This window comes from Elephantulus edwardii, unplaced genomic scaffold, assembly GCF_000299155.1.
Source record: "Elephantulus edwardii isolate Elephantulus edwardi_28Jun2011 unplaced genomic scaffold, EleEdw1.0 scaffold00074, whole genome shotgun sequence".
NCBI classification, from domain to species: Eukaryota; Metazoa; Chordata; class Mammalia; order Macroscelidea; family Macroscelididae; genus Elephantulus; species Elephantulus edwardii.
In genome coordinates this window covers 4,920,291-4,939,753 of record NW_006399824.1, presented here as the reverse complement: position 1 = coordinate 4,939,753, position 19,463 = coordinate 4,920,291, and the positions used below count along the sequence as shown (strand labels likewise).

General features: G+C 39.0%; 1 protein-coding gene across 1 annotated transcript in view; it reads left to right on the top strand.

The window, feature by feature from the left end:
• Window positions 1–1,151: 1,151 nt before the first annotated feature.
• KIAA1279 (KIAA1279 ortholog) overlaps window positions 1,152–19,463 on the top strand; it is a 32,333-nt gene continuing 14,021 nt past the window's right edge. The window contains exons 1-4 of the mRNA XM_006889001.1: window positions 1,152–1,686; window positions 10,349–10,447; window positions 17,871–17,950; window positions 18,499–18,682. Coding sequence (XP_006889063.1) covers window positions 1,258–1,686; window positions 10,349–10,447; window positions 17,871–17,950; window positions 18,499–18,682 — 792 coding nt within the window. The 5' untranslated portion in view covers window positions 1,152–1,257. The remainder of the gene's footprint in view (window positions 1,687–10,348; window positions 10,448–17,870; window positions 17,951–18,498; window positions 18,683–19,463) is intronic.

Below are 19,463 nucleotides of genomic sequence, written 5' to 3'. Positions count from 1 at the left end.
GGCAGAGCATCTGGTGGATTCGAACCATGCACCTCTGGGATTGTAGTTGCAGCTTCTTGCCACTAGGCCACCAGAGTTCCCCAACATCCACTTCTTAAACAGCAGGCCTTTGGAAACTCTATGAACATTAGAGAAATTATGATAGTTATAGAACAGGGTATAGATCTTCTGTTCATAGGGTTGCTACGAGTCATACTCAACTCGACAACACTTAACAACAAACAACACAGGAGACAGGACTATAACTTCCCAAGTTTGTCTCCCTATTATGGAGACTAGGGGTTTATATAGAGAAGACACAGGACAATAAGATGTGAAGAAATTTTTCACAGTATCTATCCTCTTGTTTACGTTTCCAAGCTGGTAATTGTGCCCTGGACTAATTGATCTAATCTTGTCAATGTTCTGGAGATAGGTTGGCACCATCCATATCCTGTCATCCTTCATTGTCCAACTCTCAGATATATAGCAATTGATTGAAAAGACCATGGCCTGAATCAGGAGGCAGGTTTTTAGGCTGTAAATCACACTTACGGTGTTGGAGAAGAGTAACGAATATCCCATGGACTGACAAAAGAACAAACAAGTATGTCTTGGAGAAAATGCAACCACCCTTAGATGCAAGGATGGTGCCGCTTCGTTTCGTACTTTGTGCTTGATAGGAAGGGCAAGGTTCTTGGAAAGAAAATCTCAGGAATTCAAATTCCCAGTTCAAACACTTCATAAATACTTAAAAGTTTCCATGTCTGATCAGAAAGAAATCCAGTAGCCCCAAAACAGGTAGCTGTCACAGCTGTACAGTTTTTCTTGTGTGAACGTGTATTTTGGGGTTGAGGGTGAATTTATCCTTGAATGCTTTTTTACATTAATTACTTTCAAGAGGCTATATATTTAAAATAAATGCTCCTTACATTTGAGAGTCTTAAGAAACAATAATTTCGTGACTGTCAAAAAGGTTCCTTTTAATTTGTCGATTAGCTCAAGCAAGAGGTTAATTTCCCACCACAGAGGGCAAAGCTGCAGGGGGAACTCCCTCACTTGACAGCTTCAGTTTTCAAGGCAAAGGTTGCTATGACGACCACTACTTCTTCCTATTGGTCACTAGCGAACATACTGCGGTTCCATGGAAATACTTCATTGGTTACCATGCTCAGCGGCCCCCGAGCTGACGAGGGTCGTAAATGAAGTGTCGTAAAACATCAAGGAAGGCGGGATTCCCGACTGCAAACAGATGAGACCCAGGAGGTAGAAGCCGTTATGGCGAACGTTCCGTGGGCCGAGATCCGAGAGAAATTCCAGGCCGCGCTGGCCTTGTCGCGGGTGGAACTGCACAAAAACCCGGAGAAGGAACCGTACAAGTCCAAATACGGCGCCCGAGCGCTGCTGGAAGAAGTCAAGGCGCTGCTCGGCCCCGCGCCAGAGGAAGAGGATGAGCGGCCTCAGGCCGACGATGCCTCTTTACAAAGCGAGGACCCTTCCCTGCGGCTGCCGGCCGAAGTGGTGGAGGTCGAGGGGCCCGTGGCCCAGCGCTCGGTGAGGCTAGCGGTCATCGAGTACCATCTCGGGGTGAACCACATCGACACGGAGGAGTTGTCGGCGGGGGAGGAGCATCTCGTGAAATGCTTGAGGCTGCTGCGCAAGTACCGACTCTCGCACGAGTGCGTCTCTCTCTACATCCAGGCTCAGGTGAGCGAGTCTGGGCACCCTGCACGCTCATCCTTTGCTAAGGCCAAAGGCATTTGTTGCAATCTTCACGCCCCACCCCCCCACCTCCGCGGGTGTCAGTGAACCAGTGCCCTCACTTGAACAATCAAGAATTGCAAGTCTTAGTGTATTTGCGAACTTTTACCACCTAGACTTTATTTTGCACTTAGAATTCCTTGTGTTTATCTTCCACCAAGATATGATCATTTCGTATCAGAGAATATCTAGTAAGCAAAACTGAAGATGCTGATCATATAAACTCGGAAGTGCATTTGCCTCATGGACAGCTGACTGTGACTGTTATTAGCACTAAAGTCAGTTGGCTGTCATCTGAAAATAAGGTACAGTTTTCTTTTGCCTTTGCACATATTTTTTGGTCTATATGAAACATTAATAAACTTGATATAAAAGATTATTTTTCCTAGCGAAAAGGAAATAAAAAAATGTGACAGTCAAGAACGGTGATAAGATGCTTTGGGGTTTTTTCCTCCCCTTTTCTTTTTCCTAATGACTGAGCAGGGGCTATAGTGAAAAGTGCACAAAAATTTCTTTCTTGGGCCTTTCCTTACAACTCCAAGCTTATTTACTTTTGAAATTTATTTTATATTACTTTGTATATAAAATTCACATACATTGTGTTTCATTTGTATATGCTGTGTTTTACACATTCCATTATTCACATTATGTTTCATATGATCATTCCCATACATCAAATTTTATAAAATTAATCACCACTGATCTATGTCAACTATTACCTTATCATTTCAGGCCACTGGATCTTTCCTAATTCCTACATCCGTTCCTTCCACCCTCCAAACTCTATGACCTTGTGATTTAGCCTCCATCCTCTTTTGGACTTGTGTACACATCTTAATAATTTGCCTTCTGTTTTAGCAATAATGGTCTTATGCTGTATTTGTCCTTCTGCGGCAGAGTTAGTTCATGCAGCATAATGCTCTCCAGTCTCTCCCATGTTGTTTAGTATTTTTTGAAATTGTTGTGAATAGCTGGGTTATATGGGATTTCAGTGTTCAGCTTTTTTGAGGAAAACTGCCTTCCAGAGTGGTTGTACCATTTTATAATCCCTACGATAGTGGGATTATAAAATACAGCTCCACATCCTCTCCAACATTTATTACTTGTTGTCCTGTTAAACTTTGCAACTGCTACTGGAGTGAGATGTTATCTTACTGTGGTTTTGATTTGCCAGTGATTTTGAGCATTTCTTCATGTGTCTCTTGGCCATCCAAGTATCTCCCTCTGTGAAAAGTCTTTCCATGTCTTTTGCCCCAAACTTTTATAGTTACAAATATAGGACAGTTGCCATTTTAACCTTTTCTTTTCTGGAGGGTGGAAGAAGAAAATTGTTTAATAAAATCCAGATGTTTCTAGAGCAAATAGTCAAAGAATCAAATTACAAAATTTACAAACTTTTCAGATGTATCTTTCAATACAGAATTTACTTTCTCCCCCTTTTAGCTTTTTTTTTAAAATTTAAATAAAATTTTTTATTTTAACCTGGTTTACTTACAAGGTTTGTATGCAGTGTTTTTCCACACAGAATTTACTTTAAAAAACAACCACATACAACAAAAAAAAATCTATGTATGTATATTTCATATTTGCTGGTATGAAGCAAGTATTATATTAGGCCTCTTCACAAACTGGGGGTTGTCAGAACAAATCTAATGTTTTAATTTCAGAGTTGTAAAATGTATTCATTCACTGTCCTTGACCTGTCAGCACCACAGGTGTGGGCATTCAGCTGTACCTGAGGCATAGGAAAAAGAGAAAATGATTATTTCTATGTTCAGTGTTAGACCCATGAGCACTCAGAATGGTTACTAGCCTGATAATCCTGGTGGCGGTGGTGGGGAAATTTATTCCTCTTATAAGTGCCAGCTATTTGTAAATGTTGAATGGACAATAGAGAAAAAAATAGGCATTTTAAAATTTCTTATTGGTAAATCACTAATGACAGTAATTACCAGGCATTCTTAAATGATGATTTATGCTAATAAGAAAAAAAATAGCAATAATTTCTTCCCTAATTAAAAAAAAAATGTTCATTGAGTTATGGAGACTGAATGCATCCCTGACATACTCCCTTCCCGATTTTGAACCATGCAGTGTTTCCCTGCTCTGTTCTGACTACTGCTTTCTGGTCCAAGTATAGGTTCCACATAAGCACAATCAAGTATTCTGAGATTCCCTTTTCTCTTCAAGGTTAGCCACAACTTTGTGATCCACACAGTCAAATGCCTTTGCATAGTCAGTGAAACACAGATATCTCTCTGGTACTCTTTGCTTTCTGCCAAGATCCATCTGACATTGACGATAATGTCTCTAGTACCATGGCCTCTGCTAAACCCAGCTTGTATTTCTGGTAGTTCTCTGTCAATGTACTATTTCAGTCGTTTCTGGATAATAAACAGGATTTTGCTTGCATGTTTTATGAGTGATATTGTATGATAATTTCCACACTCTGTTGGGTTACCATTTTTTGGAATGGGAATAAATATGGATCTCTTTCAGTCAGTTGGTCAAGTAGTTGTCCTCCACATTTCTTGGCACAACCTGGTGAGCAGCACCTGTTGAAATATATCAATTGGTATTCCATCAATTCCTAGGGCTTTATTTTTTGTCAAGTCCCTCAGAGCAACCTGAACTTCCTCCTTCTTAACTATGGTCTCTTGATGATATGTTGTTTCTTCCCCCCAATCTTTTTTTTTTAATTGAGGTTTTACTGAAAGTTTATATAGAACTTAGATTTTTATTCATTCATTGTTATACGTTTTCTTCCCTGCCCCACCCCCCAGTTCTCCTTGGTAAAAAAAAGAAAAATGTTTCCTTGTTATACAGTTTCGCCCACCCGAGTCCACGTAACTATGCAGCTCTTATTCTGGACTCTTGTCCTGCCAGTAATACCTAATCATATATTCCTTTTATGCAGTTCTCTCCCTTGTCTGTTTTAATGCCACGTACATTATTTATCTCCTCTTTTTTTAGTTTCCCCTTAACCCCCATGTCAGTCTTGTTTTATAACTGTTGCATTATGCAGTATTTGTCATTTTGTGACTGATATATTTCACTCAGCATAATGTCCTCCATGGTCACCCATTTTGTATAATATATCATGAGTTTCTTGCTTTTCAGTGCAGCATGATATTCTATTGTGTGAATATACCAGAGTTTCTCCATCCATTTGTTTGTTGATGGGCACTTGGGTTGTTTCCAGCTTTTTGCTATTGTGAACAAAGCAGCAATAAACATGGGTGTGCATATATATCTGCTTGGATGGCAGTTCTGGTTTCTTTAGGGTATATTCCAAGTAGTGCAATTGCTGGGTCAAATGATATTTCTATTTTCAACTTTTTGAGAAAGCACCATACTACCTCCCATAGTGCTTGCACCATTTTACATTCCCAGCAACAGTGAATAAGAGTTCCAGTTTCTCTACAACCTCACTAGCATTTGTTGTTTGCTGCTCTGTTGAATTTTGCTGTTGTTACAGGGGTGAGATGATATCTCATAGTTGTTTTGATTTACATCTCTCTTAGAACTAGGGATTTTGAACAGTTCTTCATGTGTTCACCATTTGAATGTCTTCTTTGGTAAAGTGTCTGTTCATATTCAGTGCCCATTTTGCAATTGGATTGTTTACCTTTATTTTGTGGTGCTCGAGTATTCTATATATTATAGATATAAGTCCCTTATCAGACATGTCATTACCAAATATTTTTCCCAGTCTGTCACTTCCCTTTTTACCCTATTGTAGAAGTTTTTGAATGTGCATGGGATTTGATTTTTAGAAGGTCCCATTCATACATATTTTCTCCTGGTTGTAGGTTTTTCAGGATGTTTGGAAGACTATTCATATTATGGATTAGAGCTTCTAGGGTTCTTCCAAGCTTTTCTCTAATGAAGTTTAAAAGTCCTTGGTTTTATTTCTAGGTCCTTGATCCACTTTAAGTTGCTTTTTGTGTATGGTGTGAGGTGTGGGTCTTGGTTGAGTTTTCTGCATGTGGTTTTCCAGTTTTGCCAGCACCATTTGTTAAAAAGGCTGTTGTTTCTCCACTTCACTGATTTCATCTCCTCATCAAAAATCAGTTGACCATAATAGGTTGATGGGCTGATTTCTGGTTCTCAATTCTATTCCATTGATCTATACTTATCTACTGGTACAGGGACAGCCCTGTACCAGTACCAGGCTGTCTTGACCACAACAGCAGTGTAATAGAATTTGAAATCAGGGCGTGAGATGCCTCTTACCTTGTTTCTCTTTATAAGGAATGCTTTGCTTATTCGGGGTCTCTTTCCATTCCAATTGAAATTGGAGATCGCCTTTTCCATCTTGTTGAAGAATGGAATTGGTATTTGTATTCGGAATGCATTGAATGTGTAGATTGTCTTTGATAGTATTATCATTTTGACAATATTGAGTCTTCCTATCCAAGAGCAAGGTCTATTCTTCCATTTCTCCAGGTCTCCTTTTGTTTCTTGTAGTAATGTTTTGTAATTTTCTTTCAATAGATCCTTTGTGTTTCTAGTTAGAATTACTCCCAAGTATTTAATCTTATGATTAGCTATTGTGTTGGGTATTGTTTTTCTTAGCTTCAGTTCTGTATTCTCTTTGTCACTATAGAGAAATCCGATTGACTTTTGTATGTTGATCTTGTATCCTGCCACTTTGCTGAATTCGTCAACTATATCCAGTAGTTTTCTTGCTGAGACTTTAGGGTTTTCTAAGTACACTATCATATCTTCTATATATAGAGATAATTTTACCTCCTCTTTGTCACTCTGAATATCTCTTATTCTCTTGTCTACTGCTCCTGCTAAGACTTCCAGTATTGAATAGGAGAGGTGATAATGGGCATCCTTGCGTAGTTCCTGTTCTCAAAGGGAATGCCATTAATCTGTCTCCATTGAGAACAATGTTGGCTCTCAGATTTGTATATATATTTTTTACTATGTTGAGGAAATTCCCTTCTATTCCTATTTTGTTGAGTGTTTTAATCAGGAAAGGGTGTTTGATTTTGTCAAAGGCCTTTTTTGCATCACTTGATAGGATCATGTGGTGGTGGTTCTTTGCTTTGTTAATGTGATGAATTACACTGTTTTTCTTATGTTGCACCATCCTTGCATACCTGTTATGAATCCTACTTGGTCATGGTGAATTATTTTTTTTTTTTTATGAATCATTGGATTCTATTGGCCAGGATTTTATTCAGGAATTTTGCATCTATGTTCAGGAGCCTATAGTTTTCTATTTTGGTGATGTCTTTACCTGACTATGGTATTAAGGATATGTTTGTTTCATAGAATGAATCTGGGAGAATTCCATCTTTTTCTATTTTCTGAAATAGTTTATCCAGAATTGGTGACAGTTTGTCTCTGAATGTATGATAAAATTCACTTGTAAAACCATCTGGTCCAGGGCTTTTTTTGGTCTTGTTTTTTACAAATTTCCTTAGATTCTGTTTTTTCTGAGAATTGATCTCTCCTTCATATTTGATGGACAGTTTTGCTGGGTACAATATTCTTGGTTGACATTTGTGTTCTTTGCATGTTCTTTATATGTCATTGTCTTCTTCCTCACATGGTTTCTGCTGAGAAATTGACATTTAGTCTTATCTGCTTTCCCTTATAGGTTGCTCTTTGTTTCTCACTCCCTGCTTTCAGAATTCTCTTCTTATTTTTGTATGGCAAATTTGACTGTGATATGCCTTGATATTTTTCTTTTGCGGTCTGTTCTATAAGGTGTTCTGTCTGCTTCTTGAATATATATTCTTTCATTCTTCATTATGCCTGGAAAGTTTTCATCTAATAATTCTTCTATAACTTTTTCAGAGCCTTTAGTTGCTTCTTCCTGTTTTGGGATTCTGATGATGTGCATGTTCTCTCTCTTGATGGTGTCCACATTATTCTTAGGTTTTCTTCTTTTTCCTTCCTTGTTGATTCAGCTTTTTGTTCTAGAAGATCAGTGGTGACAATTCCATCTTCTGTTTCACTGGCTCTGTGTTACATCTCTTCATCCCTGGCCATGTGTCCCTTCATCATGTTGACAGCATCTGAAACATTGGTCCTCATATTTTGGATTGTGGTTTCTTGTTTTTCTTTTTTTTTTTTCTATAATTATATTTTATTAATTTTCATAAACATTTACAGAGATTTTGGGCTTCCACTCATTCATTGTTGCACTAGGTTTCTTGTTTTTCTAGTGCCTCTAATGCCTTGTTTGTTTTATCTGCATTGCTTTTTTTTTATAATTTTTTTATTTTATTTTTTTTTTTTACAGAGGTTTTGGATTTCCATTCATTCATTGCCGCAATATTCTCCCTTCCCACCCCTCCTCATGCATTGCTTTTTAAAGTTCCTCCTGGTTTTTGCTTGCATTGTTCTGTAATTCTTTGTCTTTCACTCATTGAAAATATTCAAACATTGTTCTTTTAAATTCTCAGAAATTTTCATCAGACTTTCTGGCTTCAGGAAATCCTTTAATACTGTGTCACTTTTTGGGGTGACATCTTGCTTTGGGCTTGTGTAGGGAGTGTGGTAATCTACTTTGCTGTGGTAGAATTTTTTATGCCTGAGGCAATAGCAGGTTCTTGATCTGAAGTCACTGCTCCAGAAGAGAGAGGGGCAGCTACCCTGTCTGGGTTTCTCTCTGCCTTCTAACCCAGGGGAAGATCTGTTTCAGTTTGGTAGAGAAAAGGCCTGTGCAAGCTGACTCCTCTATCAGACAACTGCTGCAGTTAGGTCAGCCCAAGGTGTTTTGAGCTAAAGGCAATTAATGGACTGGACGTGAGGAGATGCAAGGTGCAGCATGGAGACCTGATTGGAAAACCTGGAAGCTTTGGTTTTCCCTTTGAGAATGAACTCCAGCTGTCTCACTCCCTTCTGATTTAGCTTAAGGGGTCCCATGAGATCCAGCCAAATAGTAGTGATCCCTCATAAAGTACCTCACTCAAAATTCAGTGTTGCTCCTGGTGCAGTTTTGCTCCCAGCATGGGCTTGTGGCTTCAGGAGTCCCTGGCATGGGCTGGCAGCATCCATATGTTGTTTCTTGAAATTCTCTGTGTCTGATAGTTCTTTTTGGTATAGTGACTCTGTATATGCCTTCCATCTTCTTTCAGTACTTCTTGGATCATTCAATATTCTATGCACAGCATCTTTAAGTGTTGCAACTTGAGACTTGAATTTGTGCTTTAGTTCCTTCAGCTTAAGACATGTAGAGCGAATTCAACCCTGGGCTTTATGAGGAGGAATTTATCAGGATTTGTGGAAGACTCATCAATAACCTATGTTATGCAGATGATACAACCCTGCTTGCTGAAGCTGAGGAGGACCTGAAGCACTTGGTGCAGAAGGTCAAGGACAGTAGTCTTCAACATCAAGAAGACAAAGATTCTCACCCCTGGGCCAATTGGCACACCATGATGGATAGAGAAGAGATTGAGGTTATTAACACTTCAGCTTGCTTGGCTCCGCAATTAACACTCATGGCACCAGAAGTCCGGAAATCAAAAGACTAATTGCATTAGATAAATTGGCTGTCAAGGATCTTTCCATAGTACTGAGAAGCAACGATGTCAGTCTAGAGACTAAGGTATGCCTGCTCTAAGCATGGTCTTTGCAATTACTTGCTATGCATCAGAAACCTGGCCAATGACTTAGGGTAAAAGAAAAATTGATACCTTTGAGTTGTGATGCTGGAAAAGAGTCTTGAACAAACAGGAGAACAAACAGATCTGTCTTGGAGAGGGTGAAACCAAGTTTCTTCTTGGAGGCTAGGATTTTGAAGCTCCATCTCATACACCTTGGTCATGAGGCCAGGAGGGACCAATCCTTGGAGAAGGACATCATGGTTGGAAGGGTGGAGGGACAGCGCTGGAGAGGAAGACCCCAGTTGAGATGCATTGATACAGTAACTAGCATTGGAGGTGGGTGTGTCCTACCATCAATGAGTAAAGGTTTTCGTTTCTTTTTATCCTTGTCAGAACTTATTTTCCTTTTCCCCCTAAAGCTCTGCTGACACAGTTTTAACTTTGATATGTGGTTTAAGGACAGAGTCCTACTTCATTCTGTTGCAGGTGGATATTTGGTTTTCAAGCACCTGTTTATTGAAGAAACTGTTCTTTCCCTTTTTAAGGTATGCTTGTCAGAAATCACTTGAGCATATTTGTGGGTTAATTTCTGGAAACTTAATTTTATTCCATTGATTTCTATGTCTCTTCTTATTCCAGTACCACAGTGTTTTGATCAGTATAGCTTTGAAGTAGATTTTGAAATCTGCAATGTGAGTCCTCCAACATTACCATTTTAACTATTCTGAATTTTAGGATGTGGTTTTCCATTTCTGGGGGGGGGGAATATTTTTTCATAGGATTTCACATGGGATTTTTATAAAGATTATGTTAAATTTGTAGTTTGAGTGTTACTACAAATGAGAATACTGTCTTCCCATCCATATCCACAAAGATGTCTTCCCATTTATTTAGGTGTTTTTTTATGTATCTTCCCTCCTTGAATCATTTTGGTACATGGAAAGGAATTAGGAAAATGAAATTATTTTCTGTATATTTTTTTTTTTAAAAAGTAAGAGTCAGTTAATCATTTGTTTCTTTTCTCTATTTTCCAGAATAACTTGGGAATCTTATGGTCTGAAAGAGAAGAAATTGAAACTGCACAATCTTATTTAGAATCATCAGAAGCATTATATAATCAATATATGAAAGAGGTATGTTGCATGCTGGGTAAATTTTAAGTTCTGATTAAAACAGATCAAGAATTGATGGAATTTATGATGTGAGTGTAGTTACCCTGAAGAGTTGGTGGCTCAGTAGTAGAGTTTTCTGTGCAAGAGAACTAGCTGCATCTCTATAGAGATGTCTAGAAGGTTAACTGCTAGTTAAAATTATTGAGTATTAAAGACTTTGATCCTTTTAAAAATAATATTTGGATAGAGTAATGGCAGCCTGAGTCTAAAGACATTTCATTTTGATTTTTGTAAAAAGAGTAAGGCCCACATGAGGATGGCTATGTCTGACTTTTACAACTTCTTTTTTAAATTTTTTTTTAAATTGTATTATTTTTACGTGTACTGTCAAATCAGATCTGACTAGTACAGGAGGAGATTGCCCCCTCCTCCAGCAGAGCGTCTGGTGGATTTGAACCACATACCTCTGGGATTGCAGTGCAGCATCTTGCCACAAGGCCACCAGAGCTCCCTACAACTTCTTTTACAAAGAGGAACTGTCCCTGTTAACAGCACCAGGAACACAAAACCAATTTCCATGAGGTCACACACGTTTCCCATGCTCCTGTAAATCTTTCTACACAACTCCAATCTTCCTGCTTTACTGGGTCCAAGAGACCACATAGAATTGAGGAGGTCAAAAGGTTAATAATCCAGATTAGTAGTAGTCAGGACAGCTTCTGAAATGTGCTCACTGACACCTCAGTCTTGAGCCTTGAGGCTTTAGGCCAGTGTTACAAAGTTCTCATTCCTCTCAGTTATGACCCCACCCCACCCCCCAGTTCAACAAACTTGGGCAAAGGCTCTTAGCTCTGATTCCAATGGTGTAGCTTTCCCAAGGTCTTATCTTACATTACATGTAGTTTGGCCGTGGCTTCTACTGGGTAACTGGAGCAAGAAGTTTTGGTCCCAAAAGACATACTACATTCTCTTGCTTTTTGCCAGCAGGGAAGGTCTAGGTCTCTTGCTGCTGGATTGCCCAATTTAATGGAGAGACTAGCCAGTCCCCTTGTGGATAGGTTATCACGCCCTATTTGCATATTTCTGCTAGTCAACATAGTCAAATAAAATTAAGTGGCAGAGAAAGTCATATTGAAAGATAAACCCCACAGCTTCTGTTAAGAAAAATAATGTTTAATAGATAACAAAACATGAACTCTTTGAGATAGTGGTTCCCATGCTTTTGCTTAAATGCCTGGAGGACTTCTTCAGAATACCTGGAAGGTAGCAGGGCCTTCCTCTAGGCTTTCAGTCAGGAGTTTTGAAGTCAGGCCTGAGAATTTGCATTGTTAGCCAGATCCCTGGTAGAAATTCCACTGCTGGTCTAGGTACTATGCTTTGTGCACTACTGCTCCAGTGCAGTGGTTTTCCCATTATTATTTGCCAGTGAAACCTCTGAAATTTATTACGTAAAAGATGGAGTGATCTACTCTGATTTAACAGTGAGACCTTGAATCCATTCCACATACATTGCATCCTCCCTCTCCACTGTGGGAGAGTATAATTTTTCAAAAAAGTTGTTATAGGAACTTCCAGGGTTCTGAGGAGTCTGAAAACACGACTTTGGCAGAAGGATGTGGGAGAAGGGAAAACATTTTGATTCTTGGGTAACCATCCATCAGTGGAGGCTTATGTGCTGCTGTGATACTGAACAAGACTTCCAGACTGAGACTAGGAGGAAAGAACGGGCTGTCAGCTTCTGAAAAATTGGACAGAGAAAGCCATATGGATTATGACATGACATCACCATGAGTTATAAAGCTGACTCCAAATAACAATGACAGCTAACAACAGCAAATTCAGTGGTAAATTCTTAGTTTTCATCTTATTTGACTATCAGTTCCTTTTGATGCAATGGAACAATCTTTCTCGTTGAAATACTTTGACTTCCACAATATTATGCTCATGTAGTTTTCCTTATTATCCTTGGTGCTTCTTCCCTATTTTCTCAGCTTCTGCACTCTAGAGAACCAAAAGACAGTTCAGTCCTTAGATCTCTCCTCTTTCCGTATACATTCATTCCATTATTCTAAATACCATGTCTGTGCTGGTGGCTAATCCCAGACTCATCTGTCCAGTTGATGATTTGACATTTGTCCTTTTTTTGGAGTATTTCTGAAACTTGTCATACTATTGAGCTTTTGATGTTCTCTCTTGCCTCCAGTTTGTTTTTCTTACTGTAGACACAACTTCTTTCTTCCAGTTTCTGAGGCCAAAACCTTGGAGATTCTGCTTTTCCTCACAGTAACTGATCTGTTAGCAAATCCGGTTAGTTTTTTTTTTTTTTTAATCTTCAAATTATATCCCCATGAAGACTGCTGCTGTTTTCCTGGTTTCCACTACCACTATCTCTTGTTTAAATATTGCAGTAGTTCCCAGCTAGTCTTTCTTCTCTTAATGTACCTTTCTGTCTGTTCTCAGCACTGTTCAAAAGTAAATCAGATTAAGGGGATCTCTGGTGACCTAGCGGCAAGAAGCTGTTCTGCAATCCTGAAGGCACGCAGTTTGAATCTATCAGATTCTCTGCTGAAAATGGAGGAGCAGTCTCCTGTGCCAGTAGGATCTGATTCTATGGTATATAACAATTTAAAACAGAACAAAAAGTAAATCAGATTATTTCCTCCCTTTTCTCAGAGTTGTCTAATTACTTCTCAACAATCGCTGTCTTTGACTGTGACTTGAATCACAATTCAAAGGCCTATAAATTCCTCTATGACATGGCTGCCATCACTTCTTCAATCCCATGCCTGCTCTTCTCTGCTGTGTCATTTGATTCTTGCCCTACTGGCCTTCTTACTGTTCCTATAACACACCAGACAAGCTCCTAACATGGGACCTTCGTATTTGCCATTTCTGCTGCTTAAAATGTTTTTTCCCCAATAATCTTACATGGCTTGATTCATCATTTCCTTTGGATCTTGACTCATGCACTGGCTTCTTAGCTCTGCCCCAACATCTCCCCTCTCTCTCAGCTTAATTTTTTCACTTTAACTTACTACTATGTATCATTGTTTCTTTTAGTGATTTAACATGTTTAGTATCTATTTTCATGATGACAAGGATAGTGTATTTTTAAAAAGAAATTTTTGACAAGGATACATTTTACCATCCTATTTACTACTGCATTTCCAGCATTTAGAATAGTACCTATTTATTTTACCCCTCAATTAGTACTGGTTTTCTTGAAATTACAAATTATACCTTGTGCAGCCAGGTCAAAAGAAACAAGGGTAATAAAATGGTATTTTATTATGGAATTGTGGGATTTATTATTGAAGTTAGCAGGTTACAATTCAAGTTGGAAGTGGACACAGTTCTTCAGTCAGGATAGCTTATCAAGAGTGCTTACAGACCCTTCAAACTGTTAGCCTTATGACTAGGTTGTTGTTACAAAGCTCTCTTGGACCTGCCAGTCTGGCATGTCTGTCTCCACCACCAGTCACCCAGCAATCTTGGACAGAGACCTCTGGCTCTGGCTGTGCTGCATGTTAATCTCTGGTTCTTCTCTCTGATATTACTGCTCTCCTCCAGGTCCAACTCTGATTGGAGAGGAATTCCTGTCCCAGAATGATGCTCAGTGAATACTGTGCTTCTGCCTTGTTTGGAGTGAGATTCCCATCTGCTGCTGCTGAACTTGATTAGTTTAAAATGATGGATTGGCAAGACTACCCAGACCATTGATAGTCTTCATACCCTGTTTGCACATTTGAACTTAGCCATGTGGTGAATGAAAGTAAAAGGAGTTGGCTTAAGAAAGCCACTTTGAATAATTAATCCACTGCACCACAAGTTATGTTAGGTGCCAACGAGATTATGGATTTTCATTTCTGTTGTGGTCATTACTAACTGCTTGACCACATTTTTTATAGAAAGTATTGCTTCTACTTGGAGTTTAGTGGATTCCATTTAAAGCAAGAGTGGGTTTGTATATGGAATGACACAGACACCAGTATGATGATGCATAAGTCAGGCAATTCTGTTTGGGAAGACTGAAGATAACATTACTTCACAGTAGTGGAATGGCTGGTTTTACTGTTCTTTAACTGAAGGAGGGTAATTTATAAATATTTCATTTTTGTCTGTCTGTTAGACTAAGTATATAAACATTCTGACTTTATTTTCATTTGTGGCTAGTTTAGCACAACATTACTTTAAATAAGTATATATTTTTCCTAGTTGTTAGCTTTATGTAGAACTCTTTACCAGGCAAAATTAAAATTTAATAAAATACTTACAGAGTTATACCTATCTAACTAAAGCAAGTTGGTAAGTTTTGAGTTATTTCCCCTCTTTATGTATTTGCAGTAAATTGGAATTATTGTTATCATTAGGTGCTGTCAAGACAATTATGAATCATAGTGACACTGTCATCAATTGCTCTGAACGCTAACCCTGTCCTGTCCGGTGCCATCCTCACCATCTCAGATATACTCAAGCCTATTACAACAGTCACTGAGTCAGTCCATTTTGTTAAGAGTCTTCTCTTGCTCATTAACCCTCTACCTTGCCAAGCATCATGTCCTTTTCTCAGGACTGACCCCTCCTAACCACATACCCAAAGTATGTGAGATGGCATTTCATCCTCTTGCCTCTAAGTAGTACCCTGGCTGCACTTTCTCCAAGATATAATTATGTCTTTTGGCAATCCATGAGATATTCAGGTGTGAGCTTGTAGGAAATCTTTATTTGTTTCTTTCAAGTTGTGTGGTTAAGAATTTTATGTCTTGGGTAACATTAAAGTTAACAGAGGAGCTCTGGTGGCCCAATAGTAAGGAGTTGTGCTGCCAACCCCACGGCAAGTGTTTTGAATCCACCCGCTGCTTCTTGGGAGAAAGATGGTCTATCTCCTCCTGTACTATTTACAACATCTAAAAACCCAGTGGAGGGTCACTGACAGTCGATTCCAATTTGACAGCAATGAGTGTATGAGTGAAAAGTAAAGTGTACTGGGCTTTTGTTGGTTTTTGTTTCTTTGTGTCCCGTCAAATTGGGGCCAAATAGCATATGAAGAAATTGTCCTTACTCTAGTGGAGCATCTGGAAGATTCAAACCACGTACCTCCAGGATTACAGCACAGCTTTTTACCACTAGGCCACCAGAGCTCCACAGTGTACTGGTGTTTTTGTTGTTGTTGTTGTTGTTGTTTTAATTATTAATTTCAGTGAACATCTACAGAGATTTTGGAATTCCATTCATTCATTGTTGCACTTTCCTGCCTGCCCACCCCACCCCCACCCCCACCCCCAGTTCGCTCCTCTCCTGGAATTTTGGAATTCCATTCATTCATTGTTACACTTTTCTCTCCATCCATCCCACCCCCACCTCCACCCCCAGTTCGCTCCTCTCCTGGAAAGCAAAAGAAAAACTCCTTCATTGGTACACAGTCCCCCCCGCACACCCCCACTCTCACCCTCACCCCAAGTATAATCCACTCTGCAGCCATATATATATTTTTAATTATAGTACCAGAACATTTATTGCATAACTAAATAGTGGAATTCTTAAGATGAACTGGATTCTGCAACAGCTGCCTGTTTGGGTTTCGGTGTTCCTTCACAGAATCCATGAAACGATCTTTAGGTGCCTCATGCGACCAGTACCAGTGGTATTTTGCCTTTTAGCCTTGGCACTCCAGTTATACTTTCTCTTGCGCTTGGCGGGGTAGCTACACTTGCCACAAGTGGACTTCTGGAGGTGGTAGGCCTTGGAGCCACAGCGGCGGCACAGCGTGTGCGTCTTATTGCGATGCCTTCCAAACGATGACGTTCCCTTCGTCATCTCGTTTTTGCTGCCGCGACCAAAGAGAAAATATATTATTTTTAAACTATTCTCTTCCTCATCGGCTTCAATGCAGTAAACATAATTTATCCAGTTTTTCTCAGTCTTACCTCCACCCAGATATCAGCCTCATTCTACAACAGTGGCACCATATAATATTTGTCCTTTTGTGACTGAGATATTTCACTCAGCATAATGTCCTCCAGGGTCACTTATTTTGAAGAATATTGCATGAATTCCTTGTTTTTCAATGCAGCGTAGTATTCCATTGTGTGACTGTACCATAGCTTATCTATCCATTCATTTGTTGATGGGCACTTAGGTTGTTTCCAGCTCCTTGCTATTGTGAACAAAGCCGAGATAAACATGGGTGTGTATATGTCTGCTTGGATGTCATTTATGGTCTCTCTAGGGCATATTCCCAGTAGTGGAATTGCTGGGTCAAATGGTATCCCTATTTGCAACTTTTTGAGAAAGTGCCACACCGCTTTCCACAGTGGTTGCACCATTTTACACTCTCACCAACAGTGAAAAAGTGTTCCAGTTTCTTCACAACCTTGCCAGCATTTGTTGTTTGCTGTTCTGTTAAATTTTGCTATTCTTACTGGAGTGAGATGATATCTCATAGTTGTCTTGATTTGTATCTCTCTCAGGGCTAGGGATTTTTAACATTTCTTCATGTGCTTGTTAGCCATCTGAATGTCTTCTTTGGTTAAGTGTCTTCATAGCATGTGCCCATTTTTCTGTTGGATTATTTACCTTTATGTTGTTGTGGTGTTCAAGTATTTTATAAATTCTGGATAAAAGTCCCTTATCTGACGTTACCAAACACTTTTTCCCAGTCTCTGGCTTCCCTTTTTACCCTGTTGGAGAAGATTTTGGATACGCATAGGGATTTGATTCTTAGAAGGTCCCATTCATCTATTTTCTCTTCTCCTGGTTGTCAATGTTTCAGGATACTTGGAAGACTCTTTATGTTGTGGGTTAGGACTACTAAAGTTCTTCCAAGCTTTTCTTGAATGAAGTTTATAGTCCTTGGTTTTAGTCCTAGGTTCGTGATCTACCTTGAGTTGGTTTTTGTATATGGAGTGAGGTGTGGATCTTGTTTAATTTTTCTGCAGATAGTTTTCCAATTTTGCCAACACCGTTTGTTAAAAAGGCTGTCATTTCCCCACCTAAGTGATTTCATTTCCTTGCCAAAAATCAGTTGACCCTAATTAGATGGGCTGATTTCCGGGTTCTCAATTCTATTCCATTGATCTATGTGTCTGTCATTGTACCAGTACCATGCTGTCTTAACTACCACGGCAGTGTAGTAGGATTTGAAATCAGGGAGTGAGATGCCTCCCACCTTTTTTCTGTTTTTAAGGATCACTTTGCTTATTCGGGGCTTCTTTCCATTCCAAATGAAGCTAGAGATTGCCTTTTCTGTCTTGTTGAAGAATGGGATTGGTATTTGTATTGGGATTGCACTGAACGTGTAAATTGCCTTTGGTAGTATTGCCATTTTTCACAGCATTGAGTCTTACTGTCCATGAGGTTTTTGAAATTGTTTCTTCTTGTTCCCCCAGAGGGCGCTTGGTGTTAACAGTTTACGTTGTGAAGTGCTTTTCTTCTCTCATTGTAGATTGGGAGTCCTCCTCTTGATCCTACTGAACATTTTCTTCCTGAAGAGGAAAAACTTACTGTACAAGAGAGATCAAAAAGGTGAGTATATACGGAAGTCTTTTTACAATTTTCTGAGGCTCCGTCTAACATACTTTGGACATGTTGTAAGGAGGGATTGGTCTTTGGAAAGGGACATCATGCTTGGTAGAGTGGAGGGACAGCGCAGGAGGGGAAGGCCCTCTATGAGGTGTATTGATTCAGAGACTGGGGTAATTGGGATAGGTGTATTGGAGATGGTGCGATTGGCACAGGACAGAGCAGAGTTTAGAGCTGTTGTACATAGGGTCACTATGAGTCACATGCAACTCAACGGCACACAACAGACAACAACAAGATTAAAAGGATTTAAAAAATACTTCTGCTTTGAAGTACTTAAAAAGGGTACAAAATTTGGATTCGGACATGGATTAAAACCTCCACTTGTCTTTTACTATCTCTGTGAACTTGTTAAAATCAGAGGCTCAGTGTCCTCATTTGTAAATAGATTTAATAACCATGTCCATCTCAAAGTGTTGGTGTGAGAGTCAATTGAGAGTTCTTTATAAATTGTAAACTCTTAAGGAAATATTAATTATGTCTCTTTGTAGATTTGAGAAGGTTTATACTCACATCTTGTATTACCTGGCTCAAGTTTACCAGCATATGGAAATGTTTGAGAAAGCTGCACATTATTGCCACAGTACCCTAAAACTCCAGCTTGAGCACAATGCCTACCATCCAATAGAGTGGGCTGTGAACGCTGCTACCCTGTCACAGTTTTACATCAATAAGGTAAGCTCCTCAAAACAGTTCTTTTAACAGAGCACCAAGAGTGAGTATTACAAAAGAATCAATCATACCTTGAAAATATCATCATTTTAAATAGGTAGGTTGCTTTTATGACTCACAACCAGACAGAAAATACAGTCGAGTTTATCATTGTGTTTAAAACTTTACTGTTTTTTTGTTGACTTCAATTCTTTGAGTCTTATCATTGTCTTACACATTGATAGCCCCTAAAATTACATGCTCTGCAAGACCAGTTCTTTTCTGACATAGACATGCTCTCTCAGTACGTGTTAGAGAGATGTAGCTTTTATCTTGTTAGGGATGCAGCTTGACTTTTTGTGCTGTGGGATTGGTTAACTCAATTTGTCTGAGGAAGTTGACTGTTAAATGTGGGTTTTGATAATAGCATGTGATACATTTTCAGTTACTTTTCAGAATTAACTTCTCAAAAATAATTTGTGTTGAAAAATATCTCTTATGTCCAATTTAAGATCTTTATGACATACTTCCGGACTGTTAAATAAGAACAGATTTTGAACTTCCTAGTTATTTATCAGAATTGCTTAGCATCATGCTAGTAGTAATCTTAATTGACCCATTTATTCATTTAGTCCTTAAGAGTTTATAATGTTAAATGCTCCTTTTTTATTTTTCTACTAGTTTATTTACAAAATTCAAATACAAATTTGAACAAATTCTTTGAATTTCCCTCACCCCTGAACCATCAAATTGTACAACCCAATGATTAATACCCCCCTGGCAAGAAAAGTTACTAATTATTATT